This window comes from Antedon bifida, chromosome 9, assembly GCF_963402885.1.
Source record: "Antedon bifida chromosome 9, ecAntBifi1.1, whole genome shotgun sequence".
NCBI lineage: Eukaryota > Metazoa > Echinodermata > Crinoidea > Comatulida > Antedonidae > Antedon > Antedon bifida.
Window position 1 is genome coordinate 12092660 of NC_136234.1, and position 26489 is coordinate 12119148.

At 32.2% G+C, this 26489-nt stretch overlaps 3 protein-coding genes and 2 non-coding genes across 7 annotated transcripts in view; 3 read left to right on the plus strand and 2 right to left on the minus strand.

The window, feature by feature from the left end:
• Positions 1 to 277: 277 nt before the first annotated feature.
• LOC144852738 (neudesin-like) lies at positions 278 to 4923 on the minus strand. Its single transcript, XM_078710700.1, has 4 exons — positions 4773 to 4923; positions 1739 to 1799; positions 1242 to 1345; positions 278 to 831 (listed from the first exon to the last, which is right to left on the minus strand). The coding sequence occupies exons 1-4, from the start codon at positions 4905 to 4907 to the stop codon at positions 709 to 711; spliced, it is 423 nt and encodes a 140-aa protein (XP_078566826.1). The 5' UTR covers positions 4908 to 4923; the 3' UTR covers positions 278 to 708.
• Positions 4924 to 5232: 309 nt separating this feature from the next.
• LOC144852724 (actin-related protein 2) lies at positions 5233 to 15464 on the plus strand. Of its 2 annotated transcripts, none has more exons than XM_078710682.1 (9): positions 5233 to 5387; positions 6539 to 6649; positions 8730 to 8948; positions 9197 to 9269; positions 10487 to 10623; positions 11847 to 11932; positions 12174 to 12237; positions 12640 to 12918; positions 13581 to 15464. In XM_078710682.1, exons 1-9 carry the CDS (start codon positions 5340 to 5342, stop codon positions 13746 to 13748), a joined length of 1185 nt encoding a protein of 394 aa, XP_078566808.1. In that variant the 5' UTR covers positions 5233 to 5339; the 3' UTR covers positions 13749 to 15464. The 2 variants fall into 2 exon arrangements, with proteins under 2 accessions (XP_078566808.1, XP_078566809.1); XM_078710683.1 differs by having other exon boundaries at positions 8733 to 8948.
• On the plus strand, positions 12351 to 12419 carry LOC144853061 (small nucleolar RNA SNORD61). Its single transcript, XR_013614378.1, has one exon. It is a non-coding gene; the product is annotated as a small nucleolar RNA SNORD61 (small nucleolar RNA).
• On the plus strand, positions 13019 to 13085 carry LOC144853059 (small nucleolar RNA SNORD61). The gene has a single exon (XR_013614377.1). It is a non-coding gene; the product is annotated as a small nucleolar RNA SNORD61 (small nucleolar RNA).
• Positions 15465 to 22490: 7026 nt separating the features above from the next.
• The window catches only part of LOC144852720 (cysteine-rich motor neuron 1 protein-like), a 42929-nt gene continuing 38930 nt past the window's right edge, over positions 22491 to 26489 (minus strand). For both annotated transcript variants that reach the window (XM_078710676.1, XM_078710675.1), the window contains exons 13-14: positions 25742 to 25804; positions 22491 to 24982 (exon numbers count right to left, since the gene is read on the minus strand). In XM_078710676.1, coding sequence (XP_078566802.1) covers positions 24597 to 24982; positions 25742 to 25804 — 449 coding nt within the window. In that variant the 3' untranslated portion in view covers positions 22491 to 24596. The remainder of the gene's footprint in view (positions 24983 to 25741; positions 25805 to 26489) is intronic.

Genomic DNA, 26489 nt, shown 5'->3' on the forward strand with positions numbered 1-26489 from the left:
TCACAGTGTAAAACAAAATAGTTTCTTTTGTTAAGTTATTAGTGATATATTCCTATCAATTAAACCATAATAAAATAGTTTACCCTATCCAAATAAAATATTTAAATAAAACCTTCACCAAATATTATTTCTACATTGCTTACATCTTGTCTGTTTTGCAACCAAAACATGTTTACAACAAAATTAGAATTTCAATAAATAAAATAAAAACAACTTTGAGATATCATAGCCTTTCTTTCTGTTCTAATCTCCTTTCAATTTCAGCCTTTTTATCAACCATATTGAGTGGGGCCTATACTGTATCTTCTAATCCAGCGCTTAGAGGTTTCACAACATATAGGCCCTATATAAATCCAGGATATTATTCTAAAACTAATACAATTCCAATACCATGTAAGAGATCATGAGTTCAAGTCCAACGCTCGTCGCATTGCTTACGTTTCTCTACACCCAGGTGTACAAATGGGTACATAGTACGGTCAAAACACAACTGTGCTAAGGCTGCACTATGGGAGTATGTTTCCATTCATGTTTGATCAAAAAATTAACCAGGGTAATAAAGTGAAGCGCTTAGAGCCTTTATGCACAAGTGCTATATAAGAATGACATATCATTTATTATTATATGGATCATATCAACTGTCATTTGTGATTGGTCAAATCCTTTGCACTGTGCTTATGTCGTTGCATCCAACTGGGAACCTATCCTTTACAGATCTGAGTGGTTATTATCCAAGTTCCAAGACATGTGGCCAACAACTGGATATTTAGCAACATAAACATTTTTGAAAATCTTATCCAACTCTTCAAGCTGTTGCTCAGTCAAACCAGTCTGAAAAAATATTTCAAAATAATAGTACTGTACTAGGTAGGCTTTCTGTTCTGATGATGAGAATAGTTTCTACAAACATGTCAAAACAGGCAGTTTGCCTATTTATCAGTGCCTCACAATCGTGACTTTAACTCTAAAGTTTGGTGGAATCATACATGATAAATCACTTAACACAAGTTAAAAATATATTTATTGAAAAGAAGCCATCTCGAAATAAATTATTATTTTCAAGGTCGTATGGCTTCTTTTCAAGATGGTATGGGCTTCTTTTCGAGGTAGTATGTGTGTATGTCATAAGAACAGGAATAAACAATACAAACACATGGTTAATTATTTTATTTAACATATGGATGATTAGCAGAGATTTTCACCCGAAATTACTTATTAACAGTAAATGGCATTCTACCTACCACATCACTGGTTAGATCATCAGGTTCAAGTGACATCTTAGCAACACCTCTACTTGCATCCTTACCTACTAATGCATTATATGCAGCACCTTTACCATAAAAATCTATAAAAAAAAAAATAAAGCAAAACATCAATATACAGTATAAATAATCATAGACCTAGGTACATGGTATAATGTTAACAATACAGTTAACAAAACAGTATCATATATTATCTTTATCATATACATATTACAAATGGTGTTTTTTCTCCTCTCTTGGGTGCAATTTTCTTGTTATTGTTTATCATATTCTTCAGTATGTTTATTGAAAAGTGAAATCTTTGGTTAGTACCTACTTATATTGTAATTTATTTTATTTTAATAGTTTTAGCTTTATTTTTTATATCTGTGATTGCTACATTTGTTCAAAAATTTAAACTTAAATGTTTTAAAAGTGTATACCATTTTACTCTGTAGGCCTACTGACTATATATACACCTAATGTAGGTACCCTACCTTTTCCAGTAGACACATCAAAGACCACTCCTTTCACTGCCATATAAATAGGTTTTTCAGACTAAAAGAAAAATAAAAGTTAAATTAAAATTAAAGCCCCCTTCCCTACGTTTTTTAGATCTAATTTAAGATCACAAACTATAAATCCCAAAATGCATTGCGCGCGGATTGATATTTTTGTTTTTCACCTGTAATTCGTCCACTTTTCGATCGATCGTGAGGTCAAAACAAATGGAAGACTCCTAACTTTTCAGCGAAAATACCGGGTTTTCCCCAATTTGTATCAACGGAGTCTGGCAAAAATAGAAAGACAATTAATGCAGCAACTATACAACGTCAGGCTAGGTATATAGCTAGCGTACGATGTTCGTACGTTACCAATGTTTACCAGCTAGGCCTACAAAACTAAGCCTAGCTAGGCTAGGCCTAAGACCGTCCACGAGAGGTCGATCGCCGCGAGCTACTTAGGTAGTGCATTGTTTCTCACTTTTTATCATAATTTACCATAAAACACACATTTAAGACAAGGAATGACATGGTTTAATGTTTTTAAAGTGATATATATGTATTATTTTCCAAAAAACGTCCAAAATTGCAGGGAAGGGGTCTTTAAATGTTTGGTGGGATTGGGAATGATGAATTTTAAATATTATTTTAAAAATTATATTATTGGGGCCTAAACAATTAAAAATTGCAAAGCATCAAATAATAACTAGATTTAATTCGTCACTATGACGAATTATAGGTTATATGCATTGATTAAAATAAAGATAATTGATTTGTAAAAGATATATTGATTGATTGATTGATTTTCTCAGAATCTTTAATTATTTATAATATATGCTAGGATCTTGCTAACGCAAATACAATAGCCGGTATCGCAATCCGATCAAAGATCCCTCTGCGTATAATGTCATAAACCACATTTGTTACATAATAATAAAGACATAAGTTTCTTTTTATCTAGATTTCATTATAAATCATGTGTATAATCTATACACTAAGAAGTAAAATTGAACAAACAATACAAATAATAAAAAAAAATCTTATTTTGTTTCGTTACCCAAGGTGAGGCTCGAACTCGGTACCTTGAATGCTATAGACACGAGCACAGACCACCGAGCCATACACAACTTACTAAAACATGTAGAAAGATTCCTCCGTGTATTTACTATTCAGTAGCCACTTTGGTGCAGATAGATTATTACATACCGCAATGAATTATAATTTATTACTATGATGACATCTTTAAAAATTTAAAAAAATGATGCACTGTCAAACTATATACTTTTAACTTTAATATATGAACTTCTTAAGAAAGAAAGTTAATGTTAAAGCCCCATTCCCTACGTTTTTTAGATCTAATTTAAGATCACAAACTATATTTAATGTAAAAATAATACTATATGGTCCTATTGCGATAACTTTTTTCGTCTTTAAACGGTTAAAAATGTGAAAAATAAGTCGATTCTAATAATTATAGCGGCCCGCTATAAATCCCAAAATGCATTGCGCGCGGATTGATATTTTTGTTTTTCACCTGTAATTCGCCCACTTTTCGATCGATCGTGAGGCCAAAACAAATGGAAGACTCCTAACTTTTCAGCGAAAATACCGGGTTTTCCCCAATTTGTATCAACGGAGTCTGGCAAAAATAGAAAGACAATTAATGCAGCAACTATACAACATCAGGCTAGGTATATAGCTCGCGTACGATGTTCGTACGTTACCGATGTTTACCAGCTAGGCCTACAAAACTAAGCCTAGCTAGGCTAGGCCTAAGACCGTCCACGAGAGGTCGATCGCCGCGAGCTACTTAGGTAGTGCATTGTTTCTCACTTTTTATCATAATTTACCATAAAACGTACATTTAAGACAAGAAATGACATGGTTTAATGTTTTTAAAGTGATATATATGTATTATTTTCCAAAAAACGTCCAAAATTGCAGGGAAGGGGTCTTTAAGTTTGTTATTTCGGCCTAAGAAAATGTCAAAATTTGTTTGATTGTCGAAATTAATTTTTTTTAATTCAATATGCAATTAATGATGACTTAATCAACTTTTGTTCTCTTAATTTGATAATAAATCATACATATGATACATACACTTCAAGAAAATGAAATAAAAAATAGGTGTTCCCCAGCATTCTGACGATATATATTAATTTTAAAATTTAGCATATTTTCACTATTTTGTTAACTTATACGTGCGTAGCCTGTCACTTTTGACGTGCTTGTATAACGCAATTTCGAGTTGAAAAGTGAATCAAATATGATGATATTATTAAAGAAAGGTTGTAAAACAGAAATCGGGCAAAAAGAGAGCGCATTAACGTTTAACGCGCAGTGCGCGTGCAAAATTCTGCGCACTCGTGGCAATTTTTTAAACGCTTAAAATTGCCTGAAACGTACTCTAATTTCATCGAAAATAAATGTTGACAATTTTAAAACTTTTAAGCGCGCGTACGCATGCGTTATATGCGCTACGCACGTAATTATATTGCCATATGATGAAATATGACCTGAAATTTATGAGTACCAAATTTTGTTTAAAAGTGATTCATGCTTGTGAAGATATGATTACAAACGTGATTTCATTAAATCGCGCGTAGACCGCGTAATTTATGATTGCGCACCGTGAAAACATAACCACATCGATTCCTGGCCATAAGGAATATACTCTGAAAAATTTACTTAGCTAGATGAAACTGATGCCAAGATAATTCACGGACAAAATAGTGCTAAGGAATAAATAAATAAATAAATAAATAAATAAATAAAGATCCTGACAGAATCAAGAGGTTATATGCATATCATGCATATAACCTAATTAGAAAACATAATGTAGCCGAGCCCCCAAAATAATGAGTCGATGGTATCAGAGGGGCGAAACGTCCTGCTAGACTACCGCCTAGCTAGCTCGCTGCTATGCCCTACCCAGATTTCTCCTAGCTCGCTAGGCACAGAGAGAGGCCTAGCCAGGCTAGTAGTACTTATATTACCATTTGCTATATATAAAACAAATAAATCTTACATCTGATCCATCGAATTCTTTAATATCTTTAGGAGTAAAAATTCGCAAAGAGTCACTATTTATTTCGTTCAACAAGAAACACAAAATGACTAGAAGAAGGAGCGAAAATTTAGAAACAAACCGATGTTCAGCCATGTTGGATGTATATTCCTAACACCTCCTGTGATTGGATGCATACTAAATGTCTGTGAACAGTATACCAATCAAAATCGTCGTGCTATGCGAGTAAAGTCCGTGTGTAAAAAGTACACCGATTTTGACCCAATTATGTTTTAAGGTAAAACTTCGAAATTAAGCATTTTTGCAGATATTGGACGAAAAACGTTTTAAACAATATTACCATTTATTTTTGCACAATAAGTTGTAGTTATAAACCTTTTGAACATCGCCTAAAATACAAACAAAGCAGAAATAGAAGAAATACGGAAGTACACGCACAGACAACACACACCATCAAATCAAGGGTCTATTTATGTTGTGTAGAGAGTAGGCGGTGGTCGGGTCCAAAAACTGAGAGACGTTTGCTGTTCCTCGTAGAGTTGGTCTACGAAATCGGGAATCATCAAAATGGACAGTGAAGGGAGGAAAATATTAGTATGCGATAATGGTACAGGTGTAAGTATTCTATTATTTCTCGTTATTTTTTGGACTAAAACTTTATTATTTGTATGCAAAAATTAAAGATAACAATTGGATATAAATGCCGGAAGTGTCATCGTGATTACTATACAAAAAGATAGCGCTTCAGAAATCAGGAAGTGATCTTGCTTCCGAGCCTAGCCTATCCTTATTATTATTTTTCCACCTAGGCATAGGGCCTAGTAGTAGGGTAATCAAATTTACATTTAATCCTGTACCAACTAACTAGAGCCACCCCCACGGTCAGCCTAGAGTAGCGTAGCTAGCGTACAGTAGTACACACCGGCCAGCGTAATAACGACCGTTTCCTCCTGGCTGGCTGGGCTGAGTAAGTCCTCTGCCGGCCTGGGCTTACTGGGCTAAGGTCCTAGCTAGTAGTGCAGTGCAGTACTCTAGTAGGCCATAAAGGCCTAGCCTCTTGATTTAATGTGGCAGACATATAAACAAATATTGGTTATTTAATAAAATTGTATTTTTGTGTACAGAGTATGTTTTTATTATTGATCTCATTCAGATAACTTGGTTGACATGCATAATGTTGATTATCAATTTATAACCAGCACTATCAGGAGAGTCTATTATAGCGATATTTTTGCTTTTTGACAATCCGCCAGGATAGTGTCCTGCGTTTTTCTATGCTTGTTTTTGTTTTATGTAATTTATGCTTTTTGTATTATTGTTTTTTATTTTCATGAATATGAATAATAATTTGTTTTTAAATATTATAAGGAAGTATAACATAGGCCTACTTGGCTAACCCTATCTCGCACTACTATATTATGCCCAACTCAACCTAGATCTAAAAAAGAACATGAAAAATTACGAATATTAATATATTACCATGTTTTTCATTAATTGTTGGGTATAAATAATAAAATAAAGGATACATTTTTAGGGCGTATCCAGGAAGTTGTGAAGGAATTTTTGAATGGAAAACGAAAGATGTAGAGGAACAAAAAAACTTACTGGCCTAGGTCCTATGTGGCTACTGCTGGATGTAGTATACCTTCAGATTTTTACTGATGAGCTAGTTCCTGAGAATCTTGTGCCTAACCCACATGGAGGCTAGAAATTTTGGATGCAATATTCCAGATTTTGTTTGTATTAAATATTCTTTTGTTTTTCAGTTTGTTAAATGTGGATATGCAGGAAGCAACTTTCCTGCCTTTATTTTTCCGTCATTGGTTGGACGACCAATCATACGGTCCACAGCAAAAGTCGGCAACATAGAAGTTAAGGTACTGTATTAGATTTTGTCATTCATAAATAAATATCAGGAAATTTCACGTTTACCTGCTTTTTGTCAGACTAGAGCTTTGAAAAACAACATGCTTTTAATTTTATGAATCTAGCTTATAATTCATGACAATGATATTCATTTAAAATTTCTATTAATCGGCTAAGCACCATATAGAGAAATTGTATTGAAACTGGAACTTTCTAAAGTACAAAGATAATTTTTAATATAAAACATTTATTTTTTGCAAAGCTTAACTTATATTGCAAACTTGTTATCATCTTTAATTGCAGTTTGCTTGCAAAAGGATAGTCTTTCTAAAGATATACAATTGTAACCATCATAATGCTTGATACTCTGCTCTTACTGCAAATCAGATCCTAAAGTATTAAATCAAATTTAAACATTCAAGAAGCATTTGGCAAGCATATTCAGTATTTTTACAGGCGTTCATTTTTCCAAAATAGGGGACAAATCGAACTGGCCCTAATATTTACCATTATCATACTGAGCCTGGATTCTGGAGCTGGTGGCTGGATAAAAAAAAATGGGTGTAGTGTTTAAGAATAGAAATTCACATTAAGTGGATTGGATTGTGTATAAAATCATATATGTACATGTGAACACAACTTCAGGCATGGATTAAATCCAGGCTCTGTCAGTGTGAACAAGTTGGGATTCATAGTTAATCTAAATCTCTTTTCATGGACTGAATACAAACATCTCTAATCAGAAAACCAGTTTGTTTCAAGATTGAAAAGCGGACATTAGTTTCATATTTTTACATGCTTAAAGAAATTACTGTTTATCTGTGGAAATTTCATAACTATCATTTATTTTGCTTTTCTTTCTTTTGTTTTGTTTTTAATCCCTTACTTCATTTGTTCCATTGCAAAGTACAGAAGGTAGGCACACATTCTCAAACTCAACTCTTATCTTTTTATAGTGTACTTTTTCCATTTTTAGCTTTACAGTGTTGTTTTCATGTGCAATGATGCGTGACCTATCTAAAGCAATGTTGATGTGAATTATAGTATACATTTCTGTAGTGAATCCAAATGTTCTTCCTTCAAACATAATTTAATCTTTAATGTAAGTGAGGAGAGGTGGTGGAAATAAATGAGCATTTTTACCACCAATAAAATATAAATCTATTTCCTGGAAATGTATGACTATAATTAAAAAATGTATATTTGTGTGTGTAATCATTTGGTCACAATTTAGATTTTTAAAAAAGATTGTTAGATACATTTTGATGTGGCGATTGCAGTGTACTGTGAAGCATGTTTTAATTTGTACTGTTAATTTAGTGTGTCTGTGTGTTTGGCAAATTATTTGCATGCTTTTTGGTTTTTGCTATTTACATTTCTCTTAGATTGCTGTTCAATACTTTTTTTACTGTCGATATTTTGTTTGTTCTGTTTGTTCTTTTCTTAAATTCTATGAATTTTATTTGTATTGACATTTTATGTTTTATGTTATAGTTTGTCTCTTTTTTAATTCTAATTTATTTATAAATGTTATTTATACAGTTACCTTTTATTTTTTCCAACCAAATTCTTGTTTTTGTCAGTTGACAGTACATAGATAAAGGCACTACAAAATCTACTCTGTGTAACAGTACTGTAAAAGAAGTGATTCCTTTTCAATTGTGTAATACAATACCAATGAAATAATAACTAGTATAATGAACATTTGTGCATGAAACTGGGGTTTGTTTTGGTAGCTCACTACAATAATTCCATTATTGAGATAGTCCCAAAAGATACGTAAAAAAAAAAATTAAACTTTGTTTAATGAGGGTGACTCAAAACAGCCGAAGCTGACATGCATGAGGCCCTCAATACTTAAAAAAACGGGAACGATACAAATACGAAAATACGAGAAAAAGGATAACAAACAGAGAAAAAAGAGACCAATATATGACATCATTGTGGTCTTCATTACCATGCATTATGAGGAAGTTTTAATATTTATTCTGTGTAAACATACATATTATTGAGAGGGTTCACTTATCAGGCTTAATTTCTAAAGTTTTTAACCGCAGTTGATTAATTTGAATGAATAATTCTTTTTTTTTAAAGGATTTAATGGTTGGAGATGAAGCAAGTCAATTGAGGTCTATGCTTGAAGTGAATTACCCTATGGAAAATGGAATAGTCCGAAACTGGGATGACATGAAACATGTTTGGGATTACACATTTGGCGAAGAAAAACTAAACGTAGATCCCAAAACATGTAAACTGTTACTTACAGAACCTCCAATGAATCCAGGAAAAAATCGAGAAAAAATGGTTGAGGTAAATTGTGATTAAAGTAAAAAGTTCATATACAGACTTATATCATTTTAATTGAGATGTTATACTGTAAATTAAATCCAAAGGCAAATTAATAAAAAAAATTACAATGCTGTGGGTATTAGTGGCTGGATCTCAATGGAAATACAAAATAAAAAAACAGACAAATGAGATCGACTACATATACCTCCTTGGCGGAGGTAAATAAGCAAAAAGCTTAATCAAATTATATATGTTTTATTTTTTTACAGGTTATGTTTGAACAATATCAGTTTGCAGGCTTGTATATAGCTATTCAAGCTGTTCTGACACTCTATGCACAAGGTAATGGTAACAAATAATTGTATAGCATTTGTGCGTGTGTGGCGCAGTGTGTGGCGCAGTGTGTTGGATGTTTGACTACTGATCGTGGGTTCGAATCCAACCCTCGTCGTTTTGCTTGTATCCTTAGGCAAGATACTTTACTTAAGTTTGCCTCTCTCCACCCATGTGTACAAATGGATACCCGGTAAGGTCAAGACGCAACTTTGTTTGCAACTAAAGGTGGATATATAACTAGACAACTGCAAGGAAGATACTTTTTGTATGATTATCAATGAAAATAATATATACAATAAATCCTTTAAGAAGTTCTGAGCAGTTTCTCAAATGTCTTTAGGACCACTTGATACAAATAACACATTACCCCTCTCTTCACCAGGTGTTTGATCCAAAAATGACTGGGTAATAGTATGTACAGCACAGGGGTTTCACAACATTAAGAGATTTATAAATCCAGAATATTGTTATTAACACACCTAAGTAAATTCCTTTGATTGGAGGATTGTGGGTCACATGATCAATAACTACTCCATTGAAACAGTGTTCTTAAGATTTAAGTCCAACATCACGATGACCTTTCACCTTTCACCTCATGAATTTATTTGTACCAAGTTGCACTCATCAACATTCATTATTTGTACATAATATACAATACAAAATGTCTTTATTATTGTCCAAGCGATGTTCGTAATGGCACACATGAGTAGGAATGAAGTGGATGATCGTTTGTTGCTTTCGGTAGAGCGCGTTCAGGATCGGAACACACAAACTCATTACTTTACTCAGCACCCTCTCAACTATTATCCCCTTTCCTGATATTTTCACCTTTGACTAGAAAAATAACAGCATATAATATAAAAGTATTACAGCTTAAAAATTGCAATGGGTCTTTTTAGTAAATTTTATGAACTTAAGACATATTTTAGACTTTTTGGTTTGTAAGTAATGACTCATATTAAGATCTCAAGATTCTGTTTCCTTTAAAAGATTAAAGTCTTTGATTGGTGAAGATTTCTTGGATTAGTGATTTTCAAATATGTACATATATAGTAATTTAAAAAGTGCTACATTCACATCTATACAACAAGTTGATTTTAAGATATACCCCAAGATATTACCATTACCAAAATTTCATCCTACAACATAGAGAAGTGGGTTTTCTTTATAAGATATGTTACAAATTGCGTAATCTGAAATGTTGATTTGTTTGTGTTTTTCAGGTCTTTTGACGGGAGTTGTGATTGATTCTGGTGATGGTGTAACGCATATCTGTCCTGTTTATGAAGGCTTTGCTCTACCTCATCTCACAAGGAGGTTGGACATTGCTGGCAGGGACATCACAAAATATCTTATAAAGGTAATGATGTATGATAGCCCACCTAACAACAGTACATGTTAGTGTGGTTGAATGCCCAAAAGAATTAAACGCGCAGTCAAGTTGTGTTTAGGGTAAAAAAATAATACTAATACCTTTTCACACCTGCAAAAAGTAACTTGTAACAAGTTGTAACCAGGTTTGCATAGTATGAAGACAATTTTGTGGAAAATATCACAAGGGACCAATGTGAAATCTCAGGAGAAAAAACACAGATGAGAGGCATGTTTTTTGTTCTGAGATGTCCCGAATCGTGTATTGCCCTGGTATTAAACTGATTATAGTAATCAATTTGCACTCAACTATGCTTTCTCCCAAGATTTCTCATGTTTTGCGTATATGAAAACGTGTAATATATTGGTAGTTGTTAACTTAAGCAGATGTGAAAAGGGTATAAGTAAGAATTCTCAAATAACAACATACAAAAAATTAGTTTAAAGCCTTGATCGCACTAGACATAATTTGGTCAAATTAACTAGTTGCCGGCAAAAGTGATCAATAAAAGTCCAATCTGAACAGTGACTATTTTTAAATTAACCCTATTAAAACCAAGTCCAATAGTTACTTTTATCGATGCGGCTAAAAAGTCCAATCCGAACGTGCGACTCATGTTAACACATGTGAGTCAATCATTATTTTTAACATCATCATAACATTTTTGTAAAATTAACTGCGTGAAAAATCCAAGTGCGAACAAGGCCTAAAGGTGGATATATAACTAGACAACTGCAAGGAAGATACTTTTTGTACGATTATCAATGAAAATAAAACATACAATAAATCCTTTAAGAAGTTCTGAGCAGTTTCTCAAATGATCTTAGGAACACTTGATACAAATAACACATCACTAAAAACTACACCTTTTTCTAAGCTGGACCATGTGTCTGGTTTTACGAGAAGTCACCGACAGATAGACCGACACAATGAGAAAGCTTACATTATATCATATGCCAACTATCAACTGCTACATGATTCTTTATGTACAATACTATTGTAGATACTATATACAATTGTTAGTCTTTTTGGACTATGCACCTACTGTACATGTGTGCAAAACATCTTTTGATGAATGTTTTTCACTTGGTGTGCCCTGGTCAAGCCAGCCCCTCTCAGTACGTACTGGTTGATTTTAAAAGATGCATTGTAAGCCAATGCTGTGCATTGATCCTTAAATCTAATATCTTATAATTTATTTTTCTTTATAGTTGCTTCTTTTACAAGGATATGCATTCAACCACTCAGCAGATTTCGAAACAGTCCGAATTATGAAAGAAAAATTGTGTTATGTTGGGTGAGTATAGATAAACAATATGTGCAATTAATCCACAATTTATATATATATATATGTATTTAAATATTATTAGCACAAAACCATAACCAAAAATGCCTAGTTTTATATAGGTATTGGGTAACGGAAGATTATTACAGAAAATATGATATTTGAAAGTGGACAAACATAGCATGCAGATTTTAAGGGAAAAAAGATCTTTGTAAATATATATATTTATAAAAATAAATAATGTTTTTATCAGGTACAATATTGAACAAGAACAGAAACTATCAAGAGAAACAACAGTCTTGGTTGAGAATTATACAGTAAGTATTGAAAACAAAATACTACCTAAATAAAAATCATTTTGGATCCAAAAAATGGCATCGGAAGACTTGATAAACCCTTTTCATTAAAATTATTTAATTCTTTTTTGACTGCAAGGATGACAGATTAGTTCTGATAACACTGAAGAAAATCATTTTTTCCTCTAAGAAGTTCTGAGCAGTCTATATACAACAATTACATACATTAAAAATACAGATAATAATTTTCTCAAGCCATACCAAACAATTTGGTGCTTGATTGGAAAAGAAAAAGTACTTTTACAAGTAAATTGGAATACAGCATGGGATTCATTCTACATAAAACAGCTTTGTTTTAGTTGAAATCATAAACATTAAAATATAACATTGAATGGCTATATAAAAAGACATTTTGATTCCCAGCTTCCAGATGGGCGAGTCATAAAGGTCGGAGGTCAGAGGTTTGAAGCACCAGAGGCCCTCTTCCAACCACACTTAATCAATATAGAGGGAGTTGGTATTGCGGAACTTCTGTTTAACACAATCCAAGCAGCAGATATTGATACACGATCAGAGTTCTATAAACACATTGTCCTATCTGGAGGATCAACAATGTACCCTGGTCTACCATCAAGGCTAGAGCGAGAGATAAAACAATTATATCTTGAACGAGTTCTTAAAGGCGACACTACAAAACTAGCGGTAAGTCTTGTTTATGATTTAGATAATATATATCCGACAATTTTAGGTTATTGGCCCTGTATTTGTTATTAGGAATATATTTTTAAAATATTTGTTAACTGCAAGGATGACTTCGTTTATCTGACATGAGTGAAGAAATCATTTTTCCTCTAAGAAGTACTGAGCAGAAAATATCTACACACTTTACTCAACTACAACACAACTAAATATCACTGAAGCCTGTTTTCCATGAGGTGTGAATTTATTTACGCTAATGTTCTTATGTCTTATAATAATATTCGCTGAAGAGAAAATTTGAGAGAATTTGTCACAGAAGGGAATTTGGAAAATGGAAATATGAATAAGCATGCATTTAATAAATTTGCCTAGTGGAAAACAGGCTTAACAGACGGGAGGGGAGATCTTTTTTTCCGCAAATAGGGGCAAGTGCCAGTATTGGGCAACTCAACAAAAGATAGATTTAGGCACACCAGGTATACAAAGTAATTTGCCTGCTGGCTATGTAGGATTGGCCAAATAATGGTCATGAGTTAAGCCTATTAGAACTTTTGCTGATTTTCACATTTTTATTTTTGACTCAAAATACTTTTTAAAAATAACAAAATTATGACATTTGTGCAATTTATGCATGCCTTGAAATGTTAATTTGTTAATAATTTCAGAAATTCAAGATCAAAATTGAAGATCCACCTCGTCGTAAACACATGGTTTTCCTTGGTGGCGCTGTTCTAGCTGATATCATGAAAGATAAACAAGACTTTTGGATAACAAGACAAGAATACGAAGAGAAAGGACTGAAATGTTTAGAGTCGCATTCAGTGAAAGTATAAAAAAGTAAAAATAAAAAAACTATTTTATACTTTTTTTGATAATATAAACACATTAGCTTCTTTTTCATCATCAACCAAAGTGATATACTGTATTAAGTTGATGCTTGATTTTTCTAGAACATTTTTGTTTCAAATTTATATAACTAAAAGAATTTTAATGCAACATTTGAGATAAAGGATTTTCTAAATGTTTAATTTACTCTGCAGTTGTAACAACAACTTCTATGTTTAGTCTCAAAAGTATGAAATAATATAGCCACTATAATGAGTACAAATATTAATTATTATTATTATTACATAATGTGTTACATTACGTGATTTTTTAAATTTTTATTCTGGAGTATTTTATTAGATATACAGTATCCCAAGTTTTCCAAGTAATTTGTGTTATTTTAAAATCAATATATTTATTTTTCTTTACTGGACAAAGAACTGGTTTCTTTTTTTCACATTCAGCATTGAACTAAAAGTGCAAATGAATTTAAATTGATGATAGCAATTAGCTGATATTTTTTTATAAATAAATAGTAATAATGTACAAGTTATGAGAAGTTGAATAAATAATTGTAGTAGGTAATTTTTTTTATACTGTACTCATATAAATGATTAGTTTATATGTATTGGGGTAAGTTGGTGATGGTGGGAAGCTTGCCCTTATAGGAATACTATGAACCCCCTCCTTTTGGTCACCCCTTATAAGAGCACACACTTTTTAAGGAGACACTTTCCTGTGAATTAAATGAGAGAAAATACAGTAATATGTTTTAACTCTATGCTTATTCCGATGACACCCCTATTAAGGTGACGCTTTGTTGGTTCTGAAGTTGTACTGTTATTACACTGTAGTACCAAATTTTCTTTTTTCTTTTTGTATACAAGGAAAAGCTATATAATATTAATTATACATTTAAAATAACAAATGTGATAGTTTTTCATTTATGAGTACTGGAGTGGTCCACTTAATTTGAAGCAACTAACCATTACCATTTAGCAGAACAATCAAATTTATCTTGAATTGGTAAATTGTTCTTAGTTTAGCACAAAAGATAGCGAATAATTTTCAATTTAAGATATAAAATCTTTAAATATCAAAATTAATATGCTGCAGTTACTGCAGTAACTACATTTTATTTATGCAATTATTTACCCACTTTTTTTGTTGGGTAACATGCACACTGTTTATTACAGTGACTGATGCAAAAACTAAAACCATACATTATTGCAAATAAAACAAATGTTGTTACTGCAGTAACTGCAGTAGAATTTTGATATGATACGTAACATAGTGAATATGAAAATGTTTATAAAGTTAATACTACTATTGCAATTCTAGCCTTTTGGTATTTAAACTTGGTAGCCTTACAAATATATTCTAAATTGCGAATGATTAAAATTGTGTACTAAAAAATGACCAAATAGGCCTAATTTTTATGTAATATAATATTCTTTTTCAGCATCTTTGCTACTAATAATTTTGTTTATGTTGGCGAATATCAGATTATTGTAAATTTAATTTCAATGCAGTTTAAATTCTGGATAGCTTAGGTCATAACAGGTTCATTTTAACTGTGCTTAAACTGGGGGTAAGGATGCATATAAAATGATGGTAACACATTGGGTAATGTATCATTTTTCTAAATGATTATTTGAGATATTGTTTGCATGATGTAGTATATAAGAACAAATTAACTATAAAGATGTTAGTAACTTTCGAAATATGTGTCAAATGTTCTTTAGTAAGTGTTATTACATTGTTGAATGACTGGATTGAATGTTTGGTCCACTGATAGGCAGACTGGACTAATTTGTACTTGACAGGCAGCAACCTGAGATATGGCATGGCAAACAGGCATTTAGTCTGGATCCATCACTGACAATTTATAAATGCAAAAAATAGATGCGATTTTGTTTAACATTGTTAGTTTTAAAGATTGTCACATAACATAATAATAGAGACAAAACTAACTATATTAGTACCACTTGTAAAACTGATAGTTATTGGAAGTGTAGATTTGTTGTATGGGGAGTATGTATATCAGTTGGCAAAGTAGAAGCTTTTGCAATGACTGGAGAAATGAGTAAGAAAACAATGGAATGCGAGTAATGCACACAGTTAGACAATCCACAATCCATTGAATTGCATCTATTTGAAGTAATAGAGGATTATTTCCTTCATTATTAATATCTAGTTCGATATTAACATTTTAAAAAATAAATTATGATTTAACGTTAATTAGAACATAGAGGAAATATCCTACATGATTATAATAATAAGGTACAATCACATTTAATTGAAATTATAAAGAAACGAAATAAGAAAACATGAGACCGTAAAACACACACACAAACCAAATTATAAATGAGTTCATAACATTTTCCCATGTCATGACTGAAAAGTATGTGCAATATTTTTGTTTCAAATTGATTCACAACAGAGAAAACTAGTTAGTCATTAGAAACAGCAATAACAAGACATACTTGGAAACTTTATAGTCTATTAGAAACAGCAATAACAGATATACTTGGAAACTTTATAGTCTATTAGAAACAGCAATAACAGATATACTTGGAAACTTTATAGTCTATTAGAAACAGCAATAACAAGACATACTTGGAAACTTTTTAACAGAAACAAAATTTTAAAGATATATTGTCCCCCTAAAATAATATTTTTTTAAATTTTTTTCTTGAATAAGTTATTTTAATGTCACATAATAGTTATTCACTCTCACAAAAAATTGGGTCTGAAAAAAATTTATTTACCTGAGAAAAATGTAATTTAAAGCAAAAAATGGTCAAATTGTCTGGAAGAAAATGAGTTTTTGGGTAATTTAACTGTTTATTTTGTCTTTTTATAGGTGAAATACTTTTTTTCCCCCGTTTTTTTTCTTATGGAAGTGAACAACTTCATTAAAACTGCAAAATGGCCTATTCAAAGTCCGATTTTAAAAATCTTTATTTTTCATGATTTTGGGGGACAATACATCTTTAAAGAAACAAGAAGTATAGGCCTAGCCGAAAATGTGGTAACGTGAGCTGAAAAAATAGTTATATAGTATGTATAGTAGTTTGTTAGGAAAAAAAAGAACCGGTGACCGTTTCTTCTGCTAGCAACGATTCGTTATTGGTACATTGTCATTATGCAGGTTTTGGCCTATTTAGTCGTCCTCCTAACCCTGTAAAGGCATACACTTCCCTGGTCCTACAATCATAAATCATATCAATCAATAACAAGTGTGTGCTACAACGAATGTGTTTATTGATAAAAATGTGAACATCGTTTCGAAGGGGTTTTTAACCCTTGCGTGCTTTCTGTTGATAAAAACAGCTTGAGACTACATACTACCTGAAATTGTTAAACTCTTTAGCGATTTCTTTGACCTAGTTCAAGTGAGGTTCTGCCGGGGGACATCGAAATGGCACGGTATGAGTAACTGTTATTATAGCATAGAGAATAATTAAATACTAGACAAAGTATTATTAAATATAGGATTAAAATAAGGGAAATATATCGGTTTCAGCTTTCATTTGATTATCCCTCCGAATATCAGTTAAAGAAATCAGATATCGGTTTGTCGGATCTAAATACATTGGTCACGTTCTGAAACTTTGTTTGCAACTTCGAACGAACGACGTACCATGCATTGCCACTATATGTCACGACTATTTGATTAACATTTTCATATTGTATGGAACCACCAACTCTTGAACGTTCCGATTGTGATTCTCAAGCAATATCGATCGTAACTTTTTTAAACAAAAATAATTTCAATAACATTATAAGTTTTAATGCCTATGCGCACATAGAAACACAGTGCTCATCCTTCAATTCAAATCGAGGAACGATTTAAAGGTTTAGATATTAACTCGTCAAATCAAATGATGTGTATGGTATGTATTATATTGTATTCCACAAAAATTGATTGACATATTTCTATAATAATTCACTTACTGTGTTAAATGACCAGTATCAACTATTGTTGATTTTTTTGTATGAATCTACACATTCTGTGTCTCATATTACCCCAAGAAATATATTTATAATATTTTATATTTCATGCTTAGTTTTCCTCCGGGCGTCATCACGTTTACTTTCGTGCGAGCACACGTTTCTGCTGCCAACCTTCGGAGGGAACTGATCTTTCTTCAGGTCTATTGCGCAGGTGCTAAGGTAAAGCGGTATCATGACTTTAATTGTTGACATATCTAATAATAACGTTTATAGATGAGAGAAACTATCTTGGTGGCATGAACCATGCCATGCCAAACAGCGGTGGTTATCTATCGACAAACTACGGTATATCATTATCACGGATAAGTCTATAAATAGACCTTTCTATCTATAACAAAGAATGGAGTATATTTCATGTTGATGCCAACATGCCCTTCTGGGAGACTGGGATATTATGATAAAAATGTGTGTATACATGAGTATAGGCCTCCCCGTTATTGTATTATAACTTTGAGATGTGTTAAAGGAAATTGTCAGGATATAGGCCTACGCATAATAAAAACGACATATTGATCCGAATCATGTTCATAATCATGATTCATTATGTTGACCAAATGGCACAGGCTACGTTTATTCAATACATATAATACATCCGTCATCAAGAGCCCAAATTATAAAGACATTATTCATATAGCTAAAATATTGTGACGTAATCGATACAGTAGATATTGACGATGTTAGGAAACCACTGTCAATATAACTTCAGTACGGTACTATACACTAAGCCTATTCATGACTCTGTTCTGTGAGCTAGCTTTAACTATGAATTTTAAAAATCGCCCGTGGTTACATTTGCTTAAATTGAAATCGTGAGGAACATGACATACGATGAATATGTTATGATAGAATGTGACTTTAGCATTATGCCTTCGAGGTGCAAGTGTTAATTATAGCCGAGATGCCCACTAGCAGTATTTATGTAGAATTCAAGACATTAAAAATGTCATGAAACTTAAATTACAATGGTATTTATGGTTGCTGTATCAAGCTACAGGGCCTATGGTTCCATTGTGCAAATGGAATACCCATGGCTTAAATATCAAATGATCACGTAACCTAGCGTAACAAATTAAGCATTTTCATCATTCCTCTAAATCAAGGTAGAATAACATTACCCAAACTCCTTCCGCCACACCCCGAATGACAATTGGTTTTCTGATTCTGGGACTTCCGAAATAAATGTGACAAAAATCATGGTTAGGAGTGTAAAAACAAATGTTCGCAGAACCAAACTACATTCACACGGCGACGTACAATTACATTTCCATTATACTTAACCGGCGTCTTCCGTTCCATGAAACGGATCAAGTGTGAATGTAGTTTTACGCGGGCGCAACGAGACATAATGATTGGTTCTCACCACTATAGCAACGCAAGGACTTAAGCACAACGTAAAGCTTGGTTCCCACTAGACACGGCAGTCGTGTAGGCCTACCATACCATATTATATTATACTGTAGAACAGAATATAGAACATTATATCTATCTACCACACACATCGTCCCTATGCCCTGCATGTCGGCATACTCATCCTAATAATTACGATGGTTCACATTTTGAATCAAATTGCTGATTGCCTTAATATAAATGTTGTTTATTCAGCCTACTACTCCAAACGGTTAAATCACTTCTTAGATTCTATATAAACATTTGAAACCCAACCGGCGCATATTTTGGCAAAACTATTTTGGGTCAGTTATGGGTCACATAGAATTTGCCAAACATATGGTTAAAATTTGTTACATTATTTCTTACGGTCAATGGTTAATGACTTAGTTCAAACTAACAATTGTGAGGGGTGTGATGAAGTATCGATATTTCCAAAACAAGATTCCAACGCTAAAGGGAATTCTTGTAGTAAATACAAAAACAAAATTTCGACCAGATTAATATTAACTAATTTTCTTTTCGTTTGCATTACTTTCAAATTAAAAAAAAATGTATAGGGTATATAAAAAAAACGACGAACCATAAAAAAGATTATGAAATTGTATTTTCTTTACGTTTCGAAAATCGAATATCGGTATATTTATCGACGTTCTGCTGATGATTATTAAAAAAAAATTATTAGGTATATTTTAATGTCAGTATGTTATTTCACTTTGGCAAGATTTAATAGAATATTATACGAACGTTGTATAATATACAAATAATGAATGTTTATGCCATGTGACCCACATTCGTCCAATCAAATGACAGGAATTTATTTAGGTGTTATATAATAATTGTTAATGCACGGCATCTTAGTATCGATAAATCTTTTCGTCATCTTCTAATATTATCAAAACATATATCGTAGCATACATCACTCAAAAGAATATTTATCCCATTTTATTTGACTGTTATTAATTCCAAGTGTTTACTAAAAACATTATACTTATATTTAGGTCAATTGAGACAAATAAAATTGTTGTTGACGGAATTACTGTTGTGTTCCCATTGAATACTTAGTCCCAAAAGACTATAGACCCAAAAAAGTAGGCCTACTTGTTACAAAACATGGTAAAGTACACTGAACTAGACCAACAAGAGCGTTAAGCCACTGTTTTAAAACAGTAATGTTCGCAAATGATTTATGTTTATGATGCCCTAAGTGTAAGCCTATATTATTGCGTGTTCACACGAGCGAAAATGATGGTAGGTCCATATGCCATTTTATTTTAGTCTAACCATGGATTAAAGTTAATCCATGGTCTAACGGTAAATGTTCACGTTATACAACACAAAGGTACAGATTAAAGAAGCAAACAGGCTTTTAGAATGGTCCTGCGTGAGAAGAAGGTTATTTATGACATTATTAAATTGTGCTCGTTGCCTATTTTAGATGCCGTCACAAAACAAAATGAAATGTCAAATGCCTGTAAATGCCAATTTACACAGACGAGCGGATGTCCAAAGAATAATCTGTATCTAACCTGAGCGGAAACCACACGTTGTGTGTGTAAATGGTCATTATAAGGAATAACATATATTTGTATTCCGTACCGTTACGGGTAAATTTGCCTTAACTAAATAAAACGAACTGGAATGAAATTAAAAGACATTGGAAATACTATAAAGGTAAACGACGAGCATGATACAAAAATAAAACCCACAAACATGCCGTATATCCCAGGCTGTATATAGATAGCAGAGAGGTATTATATTAATTATAATTTAAGGCCAAAAACAATTCTAATTTTTTTATGACATGCCTATATATTATGGATACAAATTCATTTAATTCAATTTAATGAACTTATACAACACAACACTATTAGGTAAATACTGCATCCTCGCGATACAATTCGCTTACGTGAATGTTCAATCTCGCGTGGCGTCGGAAATGAGAAAGGATCAAGTTACACGTTTGTTGTTGGTTGTAATTGTACATGATTGCTTACAAAGTCGGTAAAACATGCTTTGCTTATTAATGACATTCCAAACGTCAACGACACTTAGGATGTCTTTGAAGGTAAAAAGCTGCGCCTATATTTGTTTAATGTAACAATTTATGATAAACTATACAGTACGGAAAGGGAATTTGGATCCGATGATGACTGGTCTACGCGTTTGTAGCATCATAGGTCTCCCAACTTTTTCTTCCGAGGTACTACACGACGCGCCTTATCATTTTCTAAACTACGATTTGTATGGTATGTTTTAGTGTTAATACAAATTCATGTTATTCAATTAAATGAATATAATTATAAAAACATATCATATTCATTTAATACATCCTCGTAATACAATAACAGTCCAATCCTTTAAACGGTATTATACAACACCATATTTAAAACAAAGTATGTGACGGGAATGGATGGATTGCAATGACCCAGTTTAATGAGAAGATAAATAAAAGGGAGGAGGACATTAGGGTTTGACGCAGATATTTAATAAACATTGGATTTTTTATTTTTGTTATTAAAAAAACTGGTATTAAATTCACTTGACATAAAGCACAAACGCTATCATTAAGTTGATATAATGTCACGTAGCAAATAACAGGTGTAGACAATGTTAATTAGTAATCAATTATAAATGATAAAAATCTCAAGTTAATACTTCAGTGTGGCAGACTATCTTAAAAATCATCATCACACCTCGCCACTGGCACTTCCTGAAATGTTGTTATTGTAAGTAATCTTATAAAACACAGTGTCATCACCCCACATGCCTGGCATTCACACTAAACTAAAAATAGTATTGTACCAAAATACAGCCTTATAATGAGAGAACGGCAACAATATGAAGCGGTCGGAAGAGAATCATAACTACTGACCAATCACGATTCTAGTTGACGTCACCGTTTGAAGTGAGGCGCGGGCAAGTCAGACAATCATCAGACGGTAAGTTCAAGCTCACACAGAAAAATATGGCGAACAACTATTTTTTGTTTTTGTTTACCGTCAGGGAATTTATTACAAAGCCTAAACGATTTTTACAGGATGCGTGCAGGAGCTGCAAGTAGCAACCAAAGTGACGGACGGATGCAATGTTGTTTGGATATTTTCAAGTAAAGGTAGGCTAGGCCATCCGGTACTTATCAGTGTAGTAGCGCATAGGCCTACTGTAGTGGGGCTAGCTTAATGTCCTCCGATCTCATTTAAGATAAGGCCTAGTAGGCTGGTGACGGCTTTGCGCAACCGCTAATGGCATAGCATACCATAAGTTGTACCATAGCAAATTAATATGACGTAGTTATATACTGTAGTATTCAGGTCATTTAAATAATGAAGCTGATTAAAAAATTACAAAACATGAATGCATTTTATTCAAATAAGTTCATACACTTGTTTCACAAAATATACATAATCATTCTTTTGTCCTTCACTAGGATTGAGTATTCCTACAAATTGACACTGTCCATATCTTTTTTTTCTGATACCAAAAGAGTGATCATTATTTTAATAACATTTTTCCCAAAGTTCTTCCTGCTCTTTGGTTATTGAATCTTGGTTCCTACTTCGGACGCAACAAAATAAGTAATTTGACCACTAATGATGTGATGGATCAATCTGTCACTTGTGATTGGTCAATTCATATTCAGTATAAAATGATTACTATGACAAATGTCGCCTAAAAACTTTATGGCGAGTATGATGCAACGAAATAGTAATATCACGATCTGCCTAGATGCAACGTTTCAAGGCCCATACCAACGAAGCAGTTATGTGTGTAAATTGCATCTATGTTTAGTTTCTTTGGAAGTCTCAAAAGATTACACGAACGTATGGTAGCCATACAGATACATGGTCATGTATGCACCATATCTTCTCTACTACAAAAAAAAATAATCTGCACAACAAATGTAAACAAGCTCAGTATCAAGAATGGCAAGAAAAAAAAGAGAAAACAAAATTACTGTGATGAACACAGTTGAAGCAGTACCCACTATACCGGACATAATCTGAGCCACAGAGTCCATGTATATTGTAATGCATATTGTGTAGGTTCACTGTTTTTAATTTAACTGTATAATATAATTAATGCAAATAAAATGCATAAATTTCAATTTGATTGCAAATATATATAAAAAATACTTGAATTATATAAAAATAATAATAAATACTATTGTTAATGTTTAAAATTTCAGTAATACAGATCATAAACTAAATGATCATTAACAAGAAAACCTATTTCAAAAATAATTTAATGAAAATACAAGTTTATTTGTAGACAGGGGTGGAGCTCTACATATACAGTTATTCTACAGGTCTAAGAGGTACACCCATGGAAGAGTGTTTTTGCCTACTGAATATGAGAGTTTGATGTTAAATAAACAACATTGAAATAATAATTTCTATAATTGACAATCTAAAAACCAAAAATGTTAATTCCTTTATTTTTGTAAATTAACCAAATTAAACTTCATAATAACAATTGTGCCATCAAAAGAAAATTATAAATTTTTTTTTATTATGCAAGTTTTATATAATTTTAATCTATAACAAGTTTTTCCTCTGATAAATTTTGATTATAATCAATTGAAGGTAGTCTTTCTAGTAAATTTACATTAAACTAAACTACAAAAACAAAAACAGTATCTGTTTCTTGTCACATTTTGACATTCAACATATTTTTAAAAAGACTTATCGCCATTAAAAATCATATTTCCAAATTTCTTATCTTAAAAACCTTTGGTTTGAATTTTGAAATGAAACAATAATATAATATTCTAAAAATATTTGATTTCTTGGTTAAAATCCTTAAAGATACATATTAAGTGGCGGTTGCATATGCAAAATTTGTAACATTAACATAAATAATAACGCAAAAAGCAAGATTGCCTTTTTTGAAACATTTTTTCATGAACACTCGCCTAAATAAACCTAAAAATGCTATTCTTCCACAAGAAAACATCCCTAAAGAGAATGAAATGTCCCAAGCACAATTATAAATGTAATCAACCACTTTAAACCATGACTGTACAATACTGTATAATACTGCAATAATGTCACAAATTGGTACAAACCTTGTATGGGCGTAGTGCAAGTCAAGTAAAAAAATGTCTCTTTAAGAGCTTAACTCTTAAAATTTAATATTGGTCATCTCTTTAAGAGAAACCAAGAGAGTATAACATACAATCACACACATTAACAACAAATAGCAAAATATTTACATCAAAAGAAAAATATGTTTTATGCTACAATATCTTTATCTAGCACCAAGACTCTTAATTATAGTACTTTCTTCCACGATGATAACAACATACACCATGCGTCCAAACAATTTTTTTATTCTTCTTCCAAGACCATTTTTCAATAGTTTTATGTACAAAGTATTTACAATGCCTTAAGCACACACACTTGTATATACAAACATACATTTTTCGAAAAACACTGTATTCACGTGGATTAAACCGGTTGAATACTTTTTCCAACACTGTAATAACCGCTGAACCTCTTCATATCAATAGTGTCCAGGTTTCGTTTTGTATCTTGGTACATGTTTCCTTGTACGTTATTCTCTTTGAAACTGGCAGAGTCTCGAATAGAATCTCTGTTACTGTTTTTTACGTCCACATTCTTTTTCTTGATCGACATGATCGTAACTGGAGGTGTGGGTAATGTCTTTGACTTGATCTGATAGTCTACACGATGGCGGTATTTCGTCACATACAAAAACATAGCGATGACAATCAAGACAGCCAGTAAGATGACAAAGATTGACAGAACTACTGGAAAAACTGGGAAGGATGACGGCACAGTATCTCCACAGGGAACTGTTTCATATGTTGGTACTGCATTTGGAAAATATAAAGAAATTCAATAATACATTTTTAATAAATAACATTTGCCATAAAATGCATAGACACATTGTTATCTGCTCACCCCTGCTCTTATTTTATCCACAGTCAAATCAATTCCTCTGCATTATAAACTGGTTGTGTCTTATTGTACAGGACCAGGTACAGTTTATTTTGGGCAAACCAATTAAACATCAAAATTCAGAAAGCAACTAAATTTGTGGTGTACGGCAAACTTTATATAAACATAAAATCTCAATACACATTATTAACTTAGGGCCTGTTTCTGCTGCATATCCTTAAAATATGGTATTAAAATATTTTTGAGTACCGTTTCTGCTAGAAGTACTATCTAGGGTGGTTATGGCCCGAATTAGAATTTGTTATCTTTGGCGTTGTTGTAGCCTCTGCTTTCACAATGTCTGTTTGTTTTGTTATTGACTTTCAATGACAAGTCCGCACACCCCATACTCTCCTTTAATTTTTGCTTAATTATTTATTTCTAATTCTGGCTGCAGTGTCCTGTTCATTTTCCCGCAATATTTGTTTAGCCAACAGATTATTTGCAAATGTTGTGATGTTGTTCCTTACTTTTGTTGACTATAGATTATCCATCCATTTTTTTATTGGCAGCAGATACGAGTACCCAAAATATTTAAACATATTTAAATACCGTAATTCATCCACAAATTTGGTTGGGAAAGGGTTAGTACAATTGTAAATGTAATTCAAATAAAAATAGAAAATGTTTACCTTCTGTAAACATTTTAAATGGTTCTTGGGATCTTTCACTGTCCATTGTCTTTCTTGTTGGACCTGTGAAAACAAGTTGAATACAGGATTTAAAAAATAAAATACAAAAATGGTTGTTAACACTAACAATGAAGCAAAATGTTTAAAGGTACATCGTAATAACATTTTTTAACCATACCAGTGTGTGTAAGTTAAAATGTAACAGAAATATTTTCAACTAATTGAAACTGGTTATAGTCATTAGTCAGCAACGGAGTCAACTACTGTAATTATTATTATAGAGTACTGTAATTATTATTATAGAGTACTGTAATAGTTTTCCAATTGAATATCAATAAATAATATTGCATTATAAAGTTCAAAGCTAATGATTTCCCAATATATTCTTAGTAATGCTTGCATCGTGTGTATGTATAAGCCATTGTAATTTTATCCAAGACAAAATTTGAATTGAATCAATGATCACAAGATTAAGATCAAGGGCAGTGTACTCATTGAACAGGTGGTAAAACAAGAACAGACATGACACCTGTACAATTAACTCAATTTTCCAAAAAAAGCAATTTTTTAATAGTGTATCATCAAAACTAATCTTCTATATAGGTTCAATTACAGTTAAAAGCATATGTTATTAAAACCATGCAAACATTAATTTATTCCTATTAGGCTCTATCAGCAACAACTAGTAAGGCTCATTTTGCCGATAGAAGGGCAATTTGAAGCTAACGCTGTGGTTAATTGGACAAAC

What these genes read in the sequence shown, in the direction of transcription:
- LOC144852738 (XM_078710700.1), bottom strand. Translation starts at nt 4,907, where the DNA reads ATGGCTGAACATCGGTTTGTTTCTAAATTTTCGCTCCTTCTTCTAGTC. An exon ending in AAGAATTCGATGGATCAGAT is followed by an intron (nt 1,800 to 4,772) that starts GTAAGATTTATT and finishes TTTTTCTTTTAG; the next exon opens with TCTGAAAAACCTATTTATAT. An exon ending in ATGATCTAACCAGTGATGTG is followed by an intron (nt 832 to 1,241) that starts GTAGGTAGAATG and finishes ATATTTTTTCAG; the next exon opens with ACTGGTTTGACTGAGCAACA.
- LOC144852724 (XM_078710682.1), top strand. Translation starts at nt 5,340, where the DNA reads ATGGACAGTGAAGGGAGGAAAATATTAGTATGCGATAATGGTACAGGT. An exon ending in TCGGCAACATAGAAGTTAAG is followed by an intron (nt 6,650 to 8,729) that starts GTACTGTATTAG and finishes TCTTTTTTTTTA; the next exon opens with AAGGATTTAATGGTTGGAGA. An exon ending in ATCGAGAAAAAATGGTTGAG is followed by an intron (nt 8,949 to 9,196) that starts GTAAATTGTGAT and finishes ATTTTTTTACAG; the next exon opens with GTTATGTTTGAACAATATCA.